This window comes from Salvelinus fontinalis, chromosome 37, assembly GCF_029448725.1.
Source record: "Salvelinus fontinalis isolate EN_2023a chromosome 37, ASM2944872v1, whole genome shotgun sequence".
NCBI classification, from domain to species: domain Eukaryota; kingdom Metazoa; phylum Chordata; class Actinopteri; order Salmoniformes; family Salmonidae; genus Salvelinus; species Salvelinus fontinalis.
In genome coordinates this window covers 17,640,411-17,656,460 of record NC_074701.1, presented here as the reverse complement: position 1 = coordinate 17,656,460, position 16,050 = coordinate 17,640,411, and the positions used below count along the sequence as shown (strand labels likewise).

The window sequence follows — 16,050 nt, the reverse complement described above, 5'->3', positions numbered from 1 at the left end:
AGGACAGTTATTCACAATGCTAGTTTTATTGGGGTCCTGTTAAGGAAAAAGCAGATGTCCTGTATTTCCTGTCTGTGCTCTTCCTTCCTCTAGGCTGGTCTGGTTCCCCGTGACAACCCAGAGCAGCTGATCATCGCCCTTGAGCCTGAGGCAGCCTCCATCTACTGCCGCAAGCTCCGCCTCCACCAGATGATTGACGTTGGTACCAAGACCACCCAGAATGGTTTCAGCCCCACTGAGAATGTGGGGGCAGGGATGACCCAGGGTAAATCCCACCCTGCGACCCCACAGGCCAATAACAATATGAGCATCACATTGAACATCCCAATAATGTACCATATTAACATTTTGCATCCCCATGTGACGATTTCATACAGTATGTGCCTCTCATATTAATATTGATCTATAGATTGGTTATTGGTTGACAAGCATGCTTATAATTCCACAAGTGTTAAATCTGTTGAGTTCAGTCTGGATAACTGGTTGGCAGGGCAGAACCATCTTTCCACTGAAGTCAGGTCACAGGTTACTACAGTGATATTGTAGGTTTTTTATTGTGGTATTGTAAGTTTATGCTAATAGTCAAACAACCAGTGCCTTCAATTAATCTTAAACATACATTTCCTTTCAATGGAAAACATGTATGTGACAATATCCTCAGCTCTAACATCACTTTTATTGTCATATTCAGACACTAAAAATGCATGGACAAATTTCTCATAGTCACATTCCCTGTCTATTTGCCCTTGCTTCTTTTTCCTAAAATTCCAATGAATACTATGGGAACATTGGCCAATGTACTGTATATTTCAATGACTTTTTGTATTCAGGATGTAACATGGCAAATATACTGATATCTGATTGTACAGAAGGTCATTCAAACAGTAAATAATGCCACCTTAGAGCTGGTCCGTATTATCCAATGAAATCCAATCTAATTTGACAGCATGTGAATCAGCAATAGCAAATGACTCACTCAAGCCTTTCCTCTCTCTCACTCATCACTCTTTTTTGTTTCGGGAAATAGTTTTTGTTCTCCACAGATGATCTAAACCAGAGAATTAGAAGCGTAGTGCCTTTCAGTCCTATCTCTCTATGCTATTGACTGGGGATATGACTGAATGCCACTCACAGTAGCACTCACTTGCATGCATGGCAATTATTCATCTCCCCTTTTCTTTTAGTTCAACAGCTCATCAGCAGGGGGAATGTGTTTACACCTATGTTGGTTCAATTGACGTCACAGGGGCACGTGCCCCCTCAGATTTGTCCTGTTTAAAAATGAAAAATAGTATTTTCTTGTTTTTCTTCTCTGTAATACTACTAGCCACCTAGCAATTTTATGAAGTTGGCTTTAGCTAGCCTGGATAAATTCCCAGTCTCTCAACCTCATAACTACTACATTTCAGGCTATCCATCAAGTCTTAGCTGGCACGCACAAAAAAAGCAAGCAATTACGAAATGTACTGAATAAGACTCACAATCCTTTCAATCCTTTACCCAGATTTTAGCAGAGATGCAGAGAAAAAAATAACCACCAGTCCTTTAAAAAAAATAACCTCCAGTCAGGAGGATACAGACAGCTACATTTTTGGGGTTCATGACACCCCTGATTGAATCCATTCTTCCTGTTGTCTGTGATCCGGGTGAGAGGCTGACATTTATCCAAGGTATCAATTCAAAACTATATTCAGTCCTTGAATGCCAAGTATTTTATGACAAATATATAATTTCTACCATCTGTCTAACATATTTCCTGAATGTGATTCACTTGCTATAGTAGTACTGCAGCTTTAGTTTGAATTTAATATGATTCACCCACACATTCAGTAGAGGAAACCCTGTAAGACAACAGTGTACATGGTATACTGTCTTTAATAAGATCTGAGATGAGCGAGGATTTACTGTACTGTATAGACAATTATTGTTGATTCTGAATACTCAGTGCAACAATAAGAAAACAGTATTCGCTCTGTAGCTGGACACTTGTTGCCTTGCGGTTCTTGGATGAAGATCATTGCATTAATGGAATGGTCATTGCCTCCGTCATGGTTTACAACGCTCTAACCGCATGCTGTAACACAGCTGAAGGCTATTGGTGTCTCTTTGGAGCAGATGTGTTCCTATGTTTTTCCTTTATAGACTCTGTAATGGCCTGTTTCAGGCTGTGTCTGGTCAGCTTATGAACACATACTGTAAGACTAGGAGAGTTTGTATGTTTCCTGTATATCTCTACATTCCTGTAAAATGCTTAGTTTATTGTCCAAAATGGTGCTCGAAGTGTCCCAAGGCTATATACAGGATTTCAGAACTAGCGAGGTCAATGTAGCGCCATCCAATGGATATATCTTTTACTAATAATAATTATGGAATATTAAGTTGGTTTGAAATAAACCCTGCGATGAATAGTCAGATTCTGTGTAGGCCTAGTGCCTTGCCTCCAGTACCAATGCAGAGGGCAGAGAGAGGTCGGAAAAAAAGAAGAGGGCGCAAGTCAATATCCCCACGTCTAATACTGGGGTTTCCAACAGGATGTTACAACTCTTTTTGTGTTGGAAGAGAAGTGTACTCTCTGTCCAGCTGCTGCTGTTTCCTCCTGACATGAACGGCTGCTCCTCTCCTCGAGCAGCTTCCACCATCGCTAACTCACAACATTCTCACAGCGTTCCTGGAAGGTTATTTCTTCGTTTTGTTGTCTGTGTTTTGACATGTCGATGGAAGAGGTAATGGTGACATAGATAGACCCCACTGTCACGCCTTCCTGAGAACTAATAGGAGTAGGAAATTCCTCCTTCCCCTTTGTGTTTCCCCCTCTGTTGGAGGAAATGTCCTTCTGACATCTTGATCGCTGTGGTCATGCTACTACTACTGTCTCTTTGTGTTTTCAGCCAGTGATTACAAGGTCCATATGTGATTAATCCCATCACTAGCCCATAAGTACTGATCATAAGAGAATTCTCCAGTTTTGAATATTGAGTGTAAAATGTCCTTATTCTCTCATACCTTTGCAGCTAACACATTTTTTCCCTATGTAGGAAGAACATTTCATCAGCAACACACTGATAAAGCACAGTTTCAATATGAATACATGAATTGAAACACTAGAAACTGTCAACACAGAATCTCTGAGATGGGTACCTGCGGTTAAGCCATGTTCTAGAGTTCTATCGCAGACTTCACATCTAGACATCATATAGCCCTATCATCCTGTTGCTTGACTTACATTGTATGACCCACACAGCTTCACCAAAGCGCTTTCACCCTTCTCACACTCGGTCATTCTCTCTCTGTCAATAACCAGCCAAGGAGCATGTCCGGAGCAAACGGCAGAGCCGCACCTTTTTGGTGGAAAATGTCATAGGGGAGCTTTGGTCGGAGCTGGAAGAAGGTAGAGTCTCTTTCTCTCTTTTACGCTTCTGTTTCTCTCTCCCTCCTTCCTCTCTCTACAGTATTTGCTCTTGCTGTTTCTTATACTGCTGATCATGCATCGTGCTGGTTATTCACTACCCTAAAAAACAACAACATGCTTATTGAGTGGGAGGATCTTCTCTACTTAATATATTTCTAGTTTTTGCTTATAACCTCATGCTTTCACGGTCTAATCTATTACTTTCCTCTACTAATCAAATGCTTCCTGTAGGTTTGGCTGGATGTTGACATGTCAGGGATCATATGGGTGTTTACATCAGTGGTTCCAAACCAGGGGTACTAGGACACCTGGGGGTACTTGGCCTATCCACAGGGGGTACTTGAAAGGACTTATGAGACCATAGGCTTACTGGTAAAATGCACATGGGGGGGTACTTCAGGGGTACTCCAAGCAGAGCAAAATTCAGCTGGTGCTACAGTAAGCAAAAAAGGTTGGGAATCACTGGTTTAAATGATCACATAGTGATTACTGACCACTGTGACAGTGTGGGCACGGTGATAATATAGGTTATTCACTGTATTAAAGGACTGAAATCCAGTATAGCAATTGGTTTCTCCTCTATCTCCCCCCTCCATGCCCCTGTTGTCCCAGTGTTATAGTAGCTGCGCTGTATCTAGGTCGCCAGTACCCACTTGGGATTTTAGGCCGTGACAGTATCATGACTACTCGTGTTCAACATCCTCTGAGTGTGTCCCAAAAACAGAAGCTACTTTTAGACGAAAATGTTAGAAGTCATGCTTCAGAGGTGCTATTGGCTACCGCTATAGTCTTCTGCCCCTTGTCCTCCAATGACGTTTCTCTCGCTCCGTGTCGCCAGGTGACCGCTATGTGGTGGTTGACTGTGGTGGCGGAACGGTTGACCTCACGGTCCATCAGATACAGCTCCCCGAGGGACATCTCAAGGAGCTCTATAAGGCCTCAGGTACAGAGACTGCTCAATGCTCATATAGCAGCTCTTGCTATATGCATGTCACACTGAGATGGATCTAGGCAGTGTCCTCAACACAACAACAATCACATTATTCTGGCTGTTATATTGCATTGTGGGGTAGATGCTTGGACTCCTAGACTAAAAAATACTTTCATATCAGAATTCTAGCGGTAGTCTTAATCAGGGTCCATGCAACCAACCAGTCATTTGAGCTGTTATTGACCGACACTCATTTTCGCCTTCTCAGGCGGTCCTTATGGCTCCATTGGCATTGACTATGAGTTTGAGAAGCTCCTGTGTAAGATCTTTGGGCCCGACTTCATCGACCAGTTTAAGATTAAGCGGCCGGCTGCCTGGGTGGATCTGATGATCGCGTTTGAGTCCAGGAAACGGGCGGCGGCCCCGGACAGGACGAACCCCCTGAACATCAACCTGCCCTTCTCGTTCATCGACTACTACAAGAAGTTCAGAGGTCACAGTGTGGAACATGCCCTGCGCAAGAGCAAGTGAGTGTGTGTGTGATTAGGGAGAAGGGTTGGAGGATTGGTACAGGATACCGCGCACACCGAAAGTCTAGAGCTCAATCAACTCCCTACAGAGTAAATACCCGATTACCCAAGCATGTGTCTGAATAATATGTCTTAGCTGTCAGATGTAATATACACTGAGTGTACAAAAAATAGGAACACCTGCTCTTTCCATGACATAGACTGACCAGGTGAATCCAGGTAAAAGCTATGATCCCTTATTGATGTCACTTGTTAAATCCACCTCAACAGTCAGAAGCAGGTGAAAAAGGTAACTCAAATAACCAAATTCAACCAATCTAATTTCCGATTCCTACAAAATTGTTTGATTACAGAGGTAGCAAAACTGTACTTCAAATCTATGATACCCACTTAACATACTGCTTGACCAGTTGGGCCCAAGGTTGCTGTACAACATTAAAACCCATTCAGTCATTCTACAAACAGGCTCTCAAAGTGCTTGATAGGAAGCCCAATAGCCATCATCACTGTTATATCCTCAGAAAGCATGAGCTCCTGAGTTGGGAAAATCTTTTTCAATACACTGACGCATGTATTCAAGTTCCTAAATGGCCTGACTCTCCCTCCACTTACTTTTGTTAAACAGAAAACCCAAACCCATGGCAGCAGATCCACAAGGTCTGCCATGAGAGGTGACTGAATAGTTCCGTCAATCTGCTTTCTCTGTGAGAGCTTCCCATGTCAGGAACACACTTCCATCAAACACACACAACTGCACCACCTATCACACCTTCACAAAAAACATGAAGACATGGCCTAAGGCCAATCAGACTTGTGAACATAATCCCTAGCTGTGTATTGCCACTTTCCATGTTGTCTGTAACTTGTGAGATGTGGAAACACTGTTGCTTTTATATATTTTGTTTTGTTGCTTTTCGTGTTATGTTCCTCTGTCTGTGTGCTACGTGTTACTTGTTCTATGTTGCTCTGCATGTGCTCACTGCTCGTTGTTTGCCTGTATTGTTATTGTAATTGTTTTTAATAACCTGCCCAGGGATTGCGGTGGAAAATTAGCCGGGTTGGATAAACCGGCACTTTTACAGAAACGTTGATAAATGTGCACTGTCCCTGTAAAAAATAAACTCAAAAATAAGCTCAGTGTAGATAAAGGGGAGGAGACAGGTTAAAGAATGATTTTTAAGCTCATTCTTAGGAAGAAACTCACTATTAGGAAGTTATGCTTTGTACACTCAGTGCATGTTTACTTGGTGTATGTATCCATGTGAATACACACAAGGTTCCTCTGCACAGATTTCAATTCCATTACCCAAACATTTAATGACCAACTTGTGACATATTACCATATATTTTCCATTATATACCAGGGAATTCAGAATTCACCACCTTTCCCACCCCACTACCTCACAGTCAGCTCATTAAGAGACAGCAGGGGTCTCTATACTCAGCCAGACTAGAGAGTGATATCAGAGTGATACAGAGTCTTTACGTAAGCAAGCTTTATTTGAATGTTATTCAGTCATTTTTTTGTGAATTCAAGTGCACAATACTGCACCAAACATTAATTAGGGTAAAACTACTACTGTACATACTACAGTGTGTAGGCAGGAAGAAAGCATTTCAGACTTGTGTCTTGGCTGAAATACTTTGAACTGAATGAACCTGAGTGAGAATACTTAGTCAGTTACTTACACTAGTCTAGTGTATTGTACATACACTAGACTAGTATCTCACTTTGATACCACCCTGTAGTCTGGGTGTCAACAGTCATGTCTTGCATGCGTACATATTTTAATCTCTTATGAAACTCATGGGACCCTTAAAGACATTCAGATTCCCGAAACCTGAGCCTCCAGCGGTCCTGTGGGTCCTCTGACTCAGTCATAACTGTAAATAATTTTGTCTCACTCTGCTGGAGAAGCCTTTGTGTGAAAGAGTGTGTGTATGTGTGCCATGGCAAGCACACACACTCACAAACACCTGGGAGAATACTCAAACGATACCAGATGGATTCTATATACTCCTATAAGATATGTTATATGGGTTCCCCAGTGGCACAGCGGTCTAAGGCACTGCATCTCAGTGCTAGAGGTGTCACTACAGACCCTGGTTCGATTCCAGGCTGTATCACAACCGGCTGTGATTGGGAGTCCCATAGGGCCACAATTGGCCCAGCGTCGTCCGGGTTAGGGTTTGGCCGAGGTAGGCCGTAAATAAGAAATGGTTCTTAACTGACTTGCCTAGTTAAAATAAAGGTTAAATAAAATGTTGCAACAAGAGCAGAGTGAGGGGAAGGAGTATACAGTACATATAAAAAAACACTGGTCTCATGAAAGGAACTCACGTGAGCTACTGTATTGAGGCAGACACCACTTATCCATTGTTCTCCTACAGACATAAATGTAACCCACCAACTCAATTTGGGTTTTATCTAGCAACATTAAAAAAAAAATTTTTTTTTTACATTGGATAAAAGAAGAGACTCAGAGCCACAACATGGTATATCATACACTGCCTTTGAGGAACAAAGGGAAAGTAATTCTGCTTTGAAAGTTGATAAAGCTGTAACCCCACCTTTGAGAAAATGGCCCTTGAATGTTTTCCTACTTGAGAGCTCATCTTTGTCTAAACCCCTTCAGCATCGTTCACACCCTCTTAAGCCTTGGCCTCATATGGGAATCCGGAGATGGATGGGGCTATGTGCTAAACAGTGTGGGGTAACCAACTAGCTAGCTAACATTAGGCTATAACTAGCAATGGAAATGGTTTTCTGAGATACACAGCGAGCCAGCAAACTAACGTTGGCTAGCTAGCTAACAGTATGCTTTAACTTCCAATTAAAACGACTTTCTGACGAAATTAGAAACGTATAATATCTGACTCTTTCCCATATACATGGATGAACGGTTGTTTGGCCTGTTGTGTCAAGTCACTCCGGTTCACACTGACGGTGTACAGAAAGTAGTCCAACACAACTTTTTCCCACTGAAATTCAGGGCAGCAATGTTGTTGAGAGCAGTAGCAACACTTTTGCAGTTCTCCTTGGCTAACATATCTTTCATAAAAGCCTCAGTAGCAAGGACACATATGTTCAAATGTCTCTCCTGTGAACTAGTGACATATGCCCAGCTTCCTGAAACAGGTCACCAATATATTCCATAGAGAGCTCACTGTGTTAAATCTCCATATAGATAATATACCAAGCACAAGGGGTAAAACGTAGTGGAAGACACAGTGATTTCCTTATATCCATTCAGGGGACTGTAAAAAAGGTTTTGTTTCCTAAAGACATCATAGGCCACATACTGTACTGACAGAGAAGGAAGACTGGTTCATGGTGCATTATATCAGTGCTTTTACAGTAGCCTACCAATCTACTGGTAATCAGAGCAGGGTCAATAATGGCATGCTTATCTCTCCTCTCTTGTCTCTGCAGTGTGGATTTTGTGAAGTGGTCCTCCCAGGGCATGCTGAGAATGAACCCTGATGCCATGAATGCCCTCTTCAAGCCCACAATAGACCACATCATTCAGCACCTCAGTGAGTAGCAGCTCCTACTAATACAAACCCCCTTTTTTTTTAAACACTGAGGGCCTACATATACAGTCGTGGCCAAAAGTTTTGAGAATGACACAAATAGAAATTTTCACAAAGTCTGCTGCCTCAGTTTGTATGATGGCAATTTGTATATACTCCAGAATGTTATGAAGAGTGATCAGATGAATTGCAATTAATTGCAAAGTCCCTCTTTGCCATGCAAATGAACTGAATCCCCCAAAAACATTTCTACTGCATTTCAGCCCTGCCACAAAAGGACCAGCTGACATCATGTCAGTGATTCTCTCGTTAACACAGATGTGAGTGTTGACGAGGACAAGGCTGGAGATCACTCTGTCATGCTGATTGAATTTGAATAACAGACTGGAAGCTTCAAAAGGAGGGTGGTGCTTGGAATCATTGTTCTTCCTCTGCCAACCATGGTTACCTGCAAGGAAACACGTGCCGTCATCAGTGCTTTGCACAAAAAGGGCTTCACAGGCAAGGATATTGCTGCCAGTAAGATTGCACCTAAATCAACCATTTATCGGATCATCAAGAACTTCAAGGAGAGCGGTTCAATTGTTGTGAAGAAGGCTTCAGGGCGCCCAAGAAAGTCCAGAAAGCGCCAGGACCGTCTCCTAAAGTTGATTCAGCTGCGGGATCGGGGCACCACCCGTACAGAGCTTGCTCAGGAATGTCAGCAGGCAGGTGTGAGTGCATCTGCACGCACAGTGAGGCGAAGACTTGTGGAGGATGGCCTGGTGTCAAGAAGGGCAGCAAAGAAGCCACTTCTCTCCAGGAAAAACATCCGGGACAGACTGATATTCTGCAAAAGGTACAGGGATTGGACTGCTGAGGACTGGAGTAAAGTCATTTTCTCTGATGAATCCCCTTTCCGATTGTTTGGTGCATCCGGAAAAAAGCTTGTCCAGAGAAGACAAGGTGAGCGCTACCATCAGTCCTGTGTTATGCCAACAGTAAAGCATCCATCCATGTGTGGGGTTGCTTTTCAGCCAAGGGAGTGGGCTCACTCACAATTTTGCCTATGAACAAAGCCATGAGTAAAGAATGGTACCAACACATCTTCTGAGAGCAACTTCTCCCAACCATCCAGGAACAGTTTGGTGACGAACAATGCCTTTTCCAACATGATGGAGCACCTTGCCATAAGGCAAAAGTGACAACTAAGTGGCTCGGGGAACAAAACATTGATATTTTGGGTCCATGGCCAGGAAACTCCCCAGACCTTAATCCCATTGAGAACTTGTGGTCAATCCTCAAGAGGCGGGTGGACAAACAAAACCCCACAAATTCTGACAAACTCCAAGCATTGATTATGCAAGAATGCCCTGCCATCAGTCAGGATGTGGCCCAGAAGTTCATTGACCGCATGCCAGGGCGGATTGCAGAGGTCTTGAAAAAGAAGGGTCAACGCTGCAAATATTGACTCTTTGCATCAACCTCATGTAATTGTCAATAAAAGCCTTTGACACTTATGAAATGCTTGTAATTATACTTCGGTATTCCATAGTAACATCTGACAAAAATATCTAAAGACACTGAAGCAGCAAACTTTGTGGAAATTAATATTTGTGTCATTCTCAAAACTTTTGGCCACGACTATACTGTAGTATCTGAGAGATGTAGCCTGTGATGATTATACAGTAGGAAGCTGTCAATGTGTTTGCCTGCAAGGGTTGAAACCTGAAAGGCAAATCAGCATGAGTGAAAGACTCAGTGTGGAAATGGTGTCAGTCATCCATTTTTATGAGCTGAGATTTCTGAACTTACATTCAAAATGGCTGAGGTTCCCAATGGTTTAGCAATCTTAGGTTTAGCAATACTGCAGCCTATCTAATACTAATCTAATCTATTGGCCCTGCTGCTGTCTTGAAAAAGAGACATATCTCAACTGACCTAGATGAATAAAGCATGATTATGTTTTCAGTTTAGATCATCTCCATACAGTATGTGAGCTTCCCACCCAGGCTTAATTGAAATCATGCCCATCCAATTCCAAGCTCAAGGGAGTTGAGATCCCGAAGAGTCATTTGGGGAGTGCACACTGTACCCCTAAGGGTTCCTCTCACTGTACATTGAGCAGTTTTCCCAGTACTCCCACCTAGAATAAACCAACCTACTACAATAATGCATGCAGTGTTTTTGGACAGAGAGTAAGAAGTGGGTCACATTACTGAATTCCTAGAGTAAAAAAATGGTTTGTTGAAGAGGTTTTTAATGGAGTTACTAATGGCATAACACATAGTCATCTGATAATACCTGCAGAAAATTGACATTTGAATAATACTTCATATACTGTAGAGTAGAACTCCTGTTGAATAAAAACTCTCTTCCTTTCAGCTGACCTCTTTGATAAGCCGGAGGTGTGTGACATCAAGTTCCTGTTCCTGGTGGGCGGCTTCGCTGAGTCGCCGCTGCTGCAGCAGGCGGTGCAGAACATGCTGCATGGCCGCAGTCGCATCATCATCCCCCACGACGTGGGCCTCACCATCCTCAAGGGGGCCGTCCTCTTTGGCCTAGACCCCAGCGTCATCAAGGTGCGCCGCTCGCCCCTCACCTACGGCGTGGGCGTCCTCAACCGCTACATAGAGGGCAAGCACCCACCTGACAAGATGCTGGTGAAGGACGGTAAGCGCTGGTGCACCGATGTCTTCGACACCTTCATTGCGTGCGACCAGTCCGTGGCCCTGGGCGAGACGGTGAAGCGCAGCTACACGCCCGCCAAGCCCAGCCAGCAGGTCATCATCATCCACATCTACTGCTCGGAGAAGGAGGGCGTGGGCTTCATTAGCGAGCCGGGTGTGAGGAAGTGCGGCACGCTGCGGCTGGATGTGACCGGTACGGAAACCAGCGCCACACGCCGTGAGATCCAGACGCACATGCAGTTCGGAGACACGGAGATCCGGGCCATGGCGGTGGACGTGGCCACCTCGCGTACTGTCAAGGCTAGCATCGATTTCCTCGCTCAGTAAATAGGGTGACAGAACCAGAGGGTCAAAAGGTCATAGGAAGTGAAACCTCCAGCAGCACAGCACACAATGAACCAGGGGACAGTGGCTAGAATGCTGTAGCAGTATATTGATCTTTAGGCCTGTTCAAATTCCCTGTAGCATGATAAGTGCTAGTTTGTTTCTGCTTTAGCTAACTCCTTGGTCAGAAACAAACAAGCACTCGGGTTTTCTACCATCTGTGTATGTACTGTGAGTAGTCTTAAATGCAGGCTATATTGATGTGCTCTGCTCTAGAGATTTACACAGATTTGCAGATTTTGCTACTGATACATGCAGCCTTGTTTCAGGTTCATTGTGTGTTATCTGTCGTTGTGTGCTGTAGCTGTTTTAGGTCATGGTAGTGGATACTGTAGTGGATACTGTAGTACTCCTCTTACAGCGACAACATCATGCTATGACACAATGCTGCACAAACCTCAGTGTCCTCTTCAACCCTGGCTCATGGGACCGTCTTTTCATAACTCCTATGATTATTAAGACATTTAAAACCGAACCCCTGGGGCTTCCATGAACATGCAGTTATATACACTAGCATTCAGATACTTAACCTACTCATCAGACCAGAGTTTTGAGTCATGGTTGGAGACCACCTGAGATGACGAGGGAAGGCAGTGGTTCTCCAACAAAAACACTCCATTTGATCAGTTTTCAACAGTAAAACGTTCCAGCAGGGGTGTCAAACTCATTCCACAGAGGGCCGAGTGTCTGCAGGTTTTTGTTTTTTCCTTTCAATTTAGACCTAGATAACCAGGTGAGGGGAGTTCCTTACTAATTAGTGACCTTGATTAATCAATCAAGTACAAGGGTGGAGCGAAATCCCGCAGACACTCGGCCCTCCGTTGAATAAGTTTGACACGGATAGCTTTCGAATCTGTATTTATCTCTACTGTCTCCTGTGGTTAGGCCCAAGATGTCATAAAAAGGAGTTCTATAACCATACGAAAACAAACTTGGTGCATTAGCTTTAAAAATGTTTGGTCAAATTTAGTCAGACAGTCTCCTATACTGTCAACACTATATGTTTAATGGTTTATTGTGTACTGCGAACAAATCTATGTGTTAGAAATATAGAGAGACTAACAGCCACCTGTTTAGACACCAGGCTTGATTGTCAAGACATTAATTTCTCACAAACAACGTAAAAATCCACCTCACTGGTTAATATGTTGCGCTGATCCACAGCCAAATATAAATCCTTGAATGTGAAAAGTGGCAGAGTTGACAATGCTGCTAGCTGAACCTGCAAACTGATTTGAATATAACCATTGCCATGTGCTTTGTTGTCGCCTTCATTTGTTATGCTTATGATTCAACGGAGGACAAAAAGCCACTGAATTTCCTTTTTGAATATTTCAAATGAGGAGATTTCTGTACAAGTGCAGGCCCTTAAAAAGGAAAGATTACATTTGAAAATATGTTTATTTCTGTAAATACAGTATTTAAATATTGTACAGATTTTCAGCGTTATTATTTTAGCAGCTTCAGAACAGAGAGTGTGTGCTTTCACGCAGACACCTTATTTCATTATTCTCACCAGCCATGCATGGCATGTGTCAAGGCAGAATTTGAATGGCATATTCATCGACAATGAGTGAAAGTGAACGTTGCCTGTGTGTTGCTTTGGGATTGAAAAAAGAAACTTGAATACCTTTGCCCTTAAAACATGACCGGTTATTGTTATGGAACATGGAGTTTCTTTGGGTTGGGAAAATCCTTTAAAAAATGTTTTTATTATTAAATGTTTTTATTGTTATTGGTAAGACAGGTACACATGGACAAGAAACAAGTGACAAGACCAAACAGGACAAAGATTTCCCCTCCCACCCCCTCCCACAGAACTTCCCTAACCCATAGTTTGATTAGTGATTCACAGTAGCAGTCTACAGAGTCATGTGCTGATGAAAGAGCAATTACGTTTCTTTCACTACTGATGTAGGATCTTAATTTGATCCCTCTTTTGTTGATGAGAATTTCCTGCACAGCAGGAAGTGCAAACTTCTAGTATATTCAAGGTTTAAAAAGGCTTCTAAAGTTTGTAATTTCCACTTTAACATTTCAGACTCGATTTGCCCTAACTTAAAATGTGTCATACCCTACAAAAAATGGTCGTTAATTATAATCCACATAATAATTCACATTTCCTGTTGCTGCTGGATTATTTGACAAATCGACTCAAATTAAGATCATATATCTGCAGCCTCATGCATACGTGCTACAGATATTTCCATGTGGGTAAATCATTTTGTTTGCTTTGTAACTGTCAATTTGTATTTAGTTTAGATTACATTTTTTAAATTGGTTTGGTTTATGAAAAACCTGTATTCTGGTTTATGAAAAACCTGTATTCTACAGTCAAATGATCGATAGTAAATCTTTGTTGGCCCTTTCTAACGACAGTAATTACCAATTCAAAACTATCCTTCAACCACCCACCCTGCAAATAATATAAAGTGACAGTTCCAAATCTCTGCCCTTCTCTCCCAAACAATAGTAATACAAGAGCAATAACACCTTGCAATTACAAGGTATTGTTCCTTCCCACCATTTAACACAACCATTAAACATTTTTGTGCTGTGCTTCCCTTTTAAATTTGCTTCAAGGCTGCAGCTACTGGAAGCTGCGGTTCAAAGTATTATCCTCTAAATCAAGTATCGATGGAAGGAAGGAAACAACAAAATAAAAACAACTTGATTTTTAAAGATTGTGAAAATCTATAACCTTGTTCAATGAAAAATAAAGATACAACTAATAGCTTTTCACTCTGGGAAAAAAGTTTATGGCCCATTCAATAATCTACACAAATGAATGCCTAACTTAAGATGAGATGTCCGAACTATTCACCATATAGATACAATTCATGTCTCTAGTCTTGATTCAAGACAGAGGTAGTCTATTACTCACTAGTAACTAATGGTCACATTGGATTTGAATTTATTCTGTTTCCTACAATAGCTGCAGTTCGTAGATGTAACAAGTTATAGCGCAGACGATGCAGGATAACCTTACTTGAAGGTTTATGGTCTTTCTTCAGTGTTCCTCTATGAGAACCCTACACTAAGGGGTTTAAAACTCGTTTAAATGAGATCTTCACGGAAAAACTCTGAATTTAGGTTGGGCTCCGTTGATTTGTTGATGTGAAAAAGTGCACAAGCTTTGATCTACGATGCTGCCTATGGCACTCTCCTGCAATGCACGTTTTGCATGAGTAACTCTTTACGAATGGTGAGAAAACATAATTTCTAACAACACTTTTTTAGGTTTGAGGTTTAGGTGTGGTGATAATGTTACACCACCATGTGTGGAGAAAAGTGTAGCCTTTTCAACTCCAGATGCAATGACAAATGAACCATTAACTGTGAAGGCAACGTTTGCACATGTCCCAATCACTCATCTCACCCACTGTTATCAGAGCAGATCTGTCCAATCTATGGAAAGCCCTGAAGTGCTTTCTCCATCCTAATAACTAATACCATATTAATCTATATGTCATGTTAATCGAGCTGCACCTTCCCCATCCCCACCATTATATGGAGGTCACTGTATGACTACTAAGTTGAAGGAAATAAAAATACATCATTTTGTTTCTTTAATGTATTTCTACTTTGATAAATACCATGTATTTTGTGCAGCCTCCAGTATATTGTAATGCACAAGATGCTGTATGTAGCTGCTTTACTGTATATTCAAAGCTATGTCAGAATTGTATGTTTAGCTAAAGTTTGCATTGTATTTAGTTTATAATGCAGAAGAAGATGACAACTGGCACGCTAAAGAGAGTAAATATGTTGAATTATATGGTAATTTATGAATCTGGAGTTGAATGGGTGGATAGGCAATTAAGGAGCATAATTGTAGCTAGCTTTTGCATACCAAAATAGAAAGTGCTTAACTCTTAATCTAGATTTTACAATATTACAGTACATACAAGTTCACTGCTACTTGATTCTGTGCTTGTTGTAGAACAAGTGACTTCACTATTCTGCCAAATTTGACACTCTTACTTAATGTTTCACAAATCACACATTTTTTTTCAGTTTATCTTTGGGTTGACGCACATGTGATTTTTCTACTGTTGAGTTACAAGTCTCCTGCTCTCACCATTTTAACTCAAATGTGTTGTATCCACAGCCAAACTGTCATCCAATAAAATGTATGTGTATTTCAAAGAATATCTGACTACCTGTTGTTATTAGTTTCTGGTGTCATGACAGCCCGAGGGCATGCTGGTTTTCTGACATACAGTACATGATACACATCAAAAACACATCTGACAACCCTTCATACATAAATAACAGGAAGAAAGGCAGAAAACAGACTATATAATGCTTTTACATTTTGCCAGTGCAGTGTCTAACCAGTCAAATGTGTTTTATCACTAATATTGGAAACAACAGCTACAATGTATTCTGCAATAAATCAAAAGTTTGGAAATCCAATTCAAGCTAATTTTATTTGTCTATGTATTCTATTCAGTATTAGGAACATTTGACGAGGAAAGTCCAACACAGCCACAGATTTTTAAATGGGTGTGACCAATTTGGATCTGTGCCCTCGGGAGCCAAGAACGAGAATATCTGAAAAGCAACACTGCTCTCCAGTGGATATTTTTA

At 41.8% G+C, this 16,050-nt stretch overlaps 1 protein-coding gene across 2 annotated transcripts in view; it reads left to right on the top strand.

Annotated features, from left to right (window-relative positions):
• LOC129836281 (heat shock 70 kDa protein 12A-like) overlaps positions 1 to 15,609 on the top strand; it is a 49,271-nt gene extending 33,662 nt beyond the window's left edge. Inside the window, exons 7-12 of one of the 2 annotated variants that reach the window (XM_055902226.1) lie at positions 94 to 265; positions 3,302 to 3,388; positions 4,248 to 4,352; positions 4,609 to 4,867; positions 8,304 to 8,407; positions 10,769 to 15,609. In XM_055902226.1, the coding sequence (XP_055758201.1) occupies positions 94 to 265; positions 3,302 to 3,388; positions 4,248 to 4,352; positions 4,609 to 4,867; positions 8,304 to 8,407; positions 10,769 to 11,400 (1,359 nt within the window). In that variant the 3' untranslated portion in view covers positions 11,401 to 15,609. The remainder of the gene's footprint in view (positions 1 to 93; positions 266 to 3,301; positions 3,389 to 4,247; positions 4,353 to 4,608; positions 4,868 to 8,303; positions 8,408 to 10,768) is intronic. The other variant, XM_055902227.1, reaches the window with a different exon arrangement.
• The last annotated feature ends 441 nt before the right edge of the window (positions 15,610 to 16,050 follow it).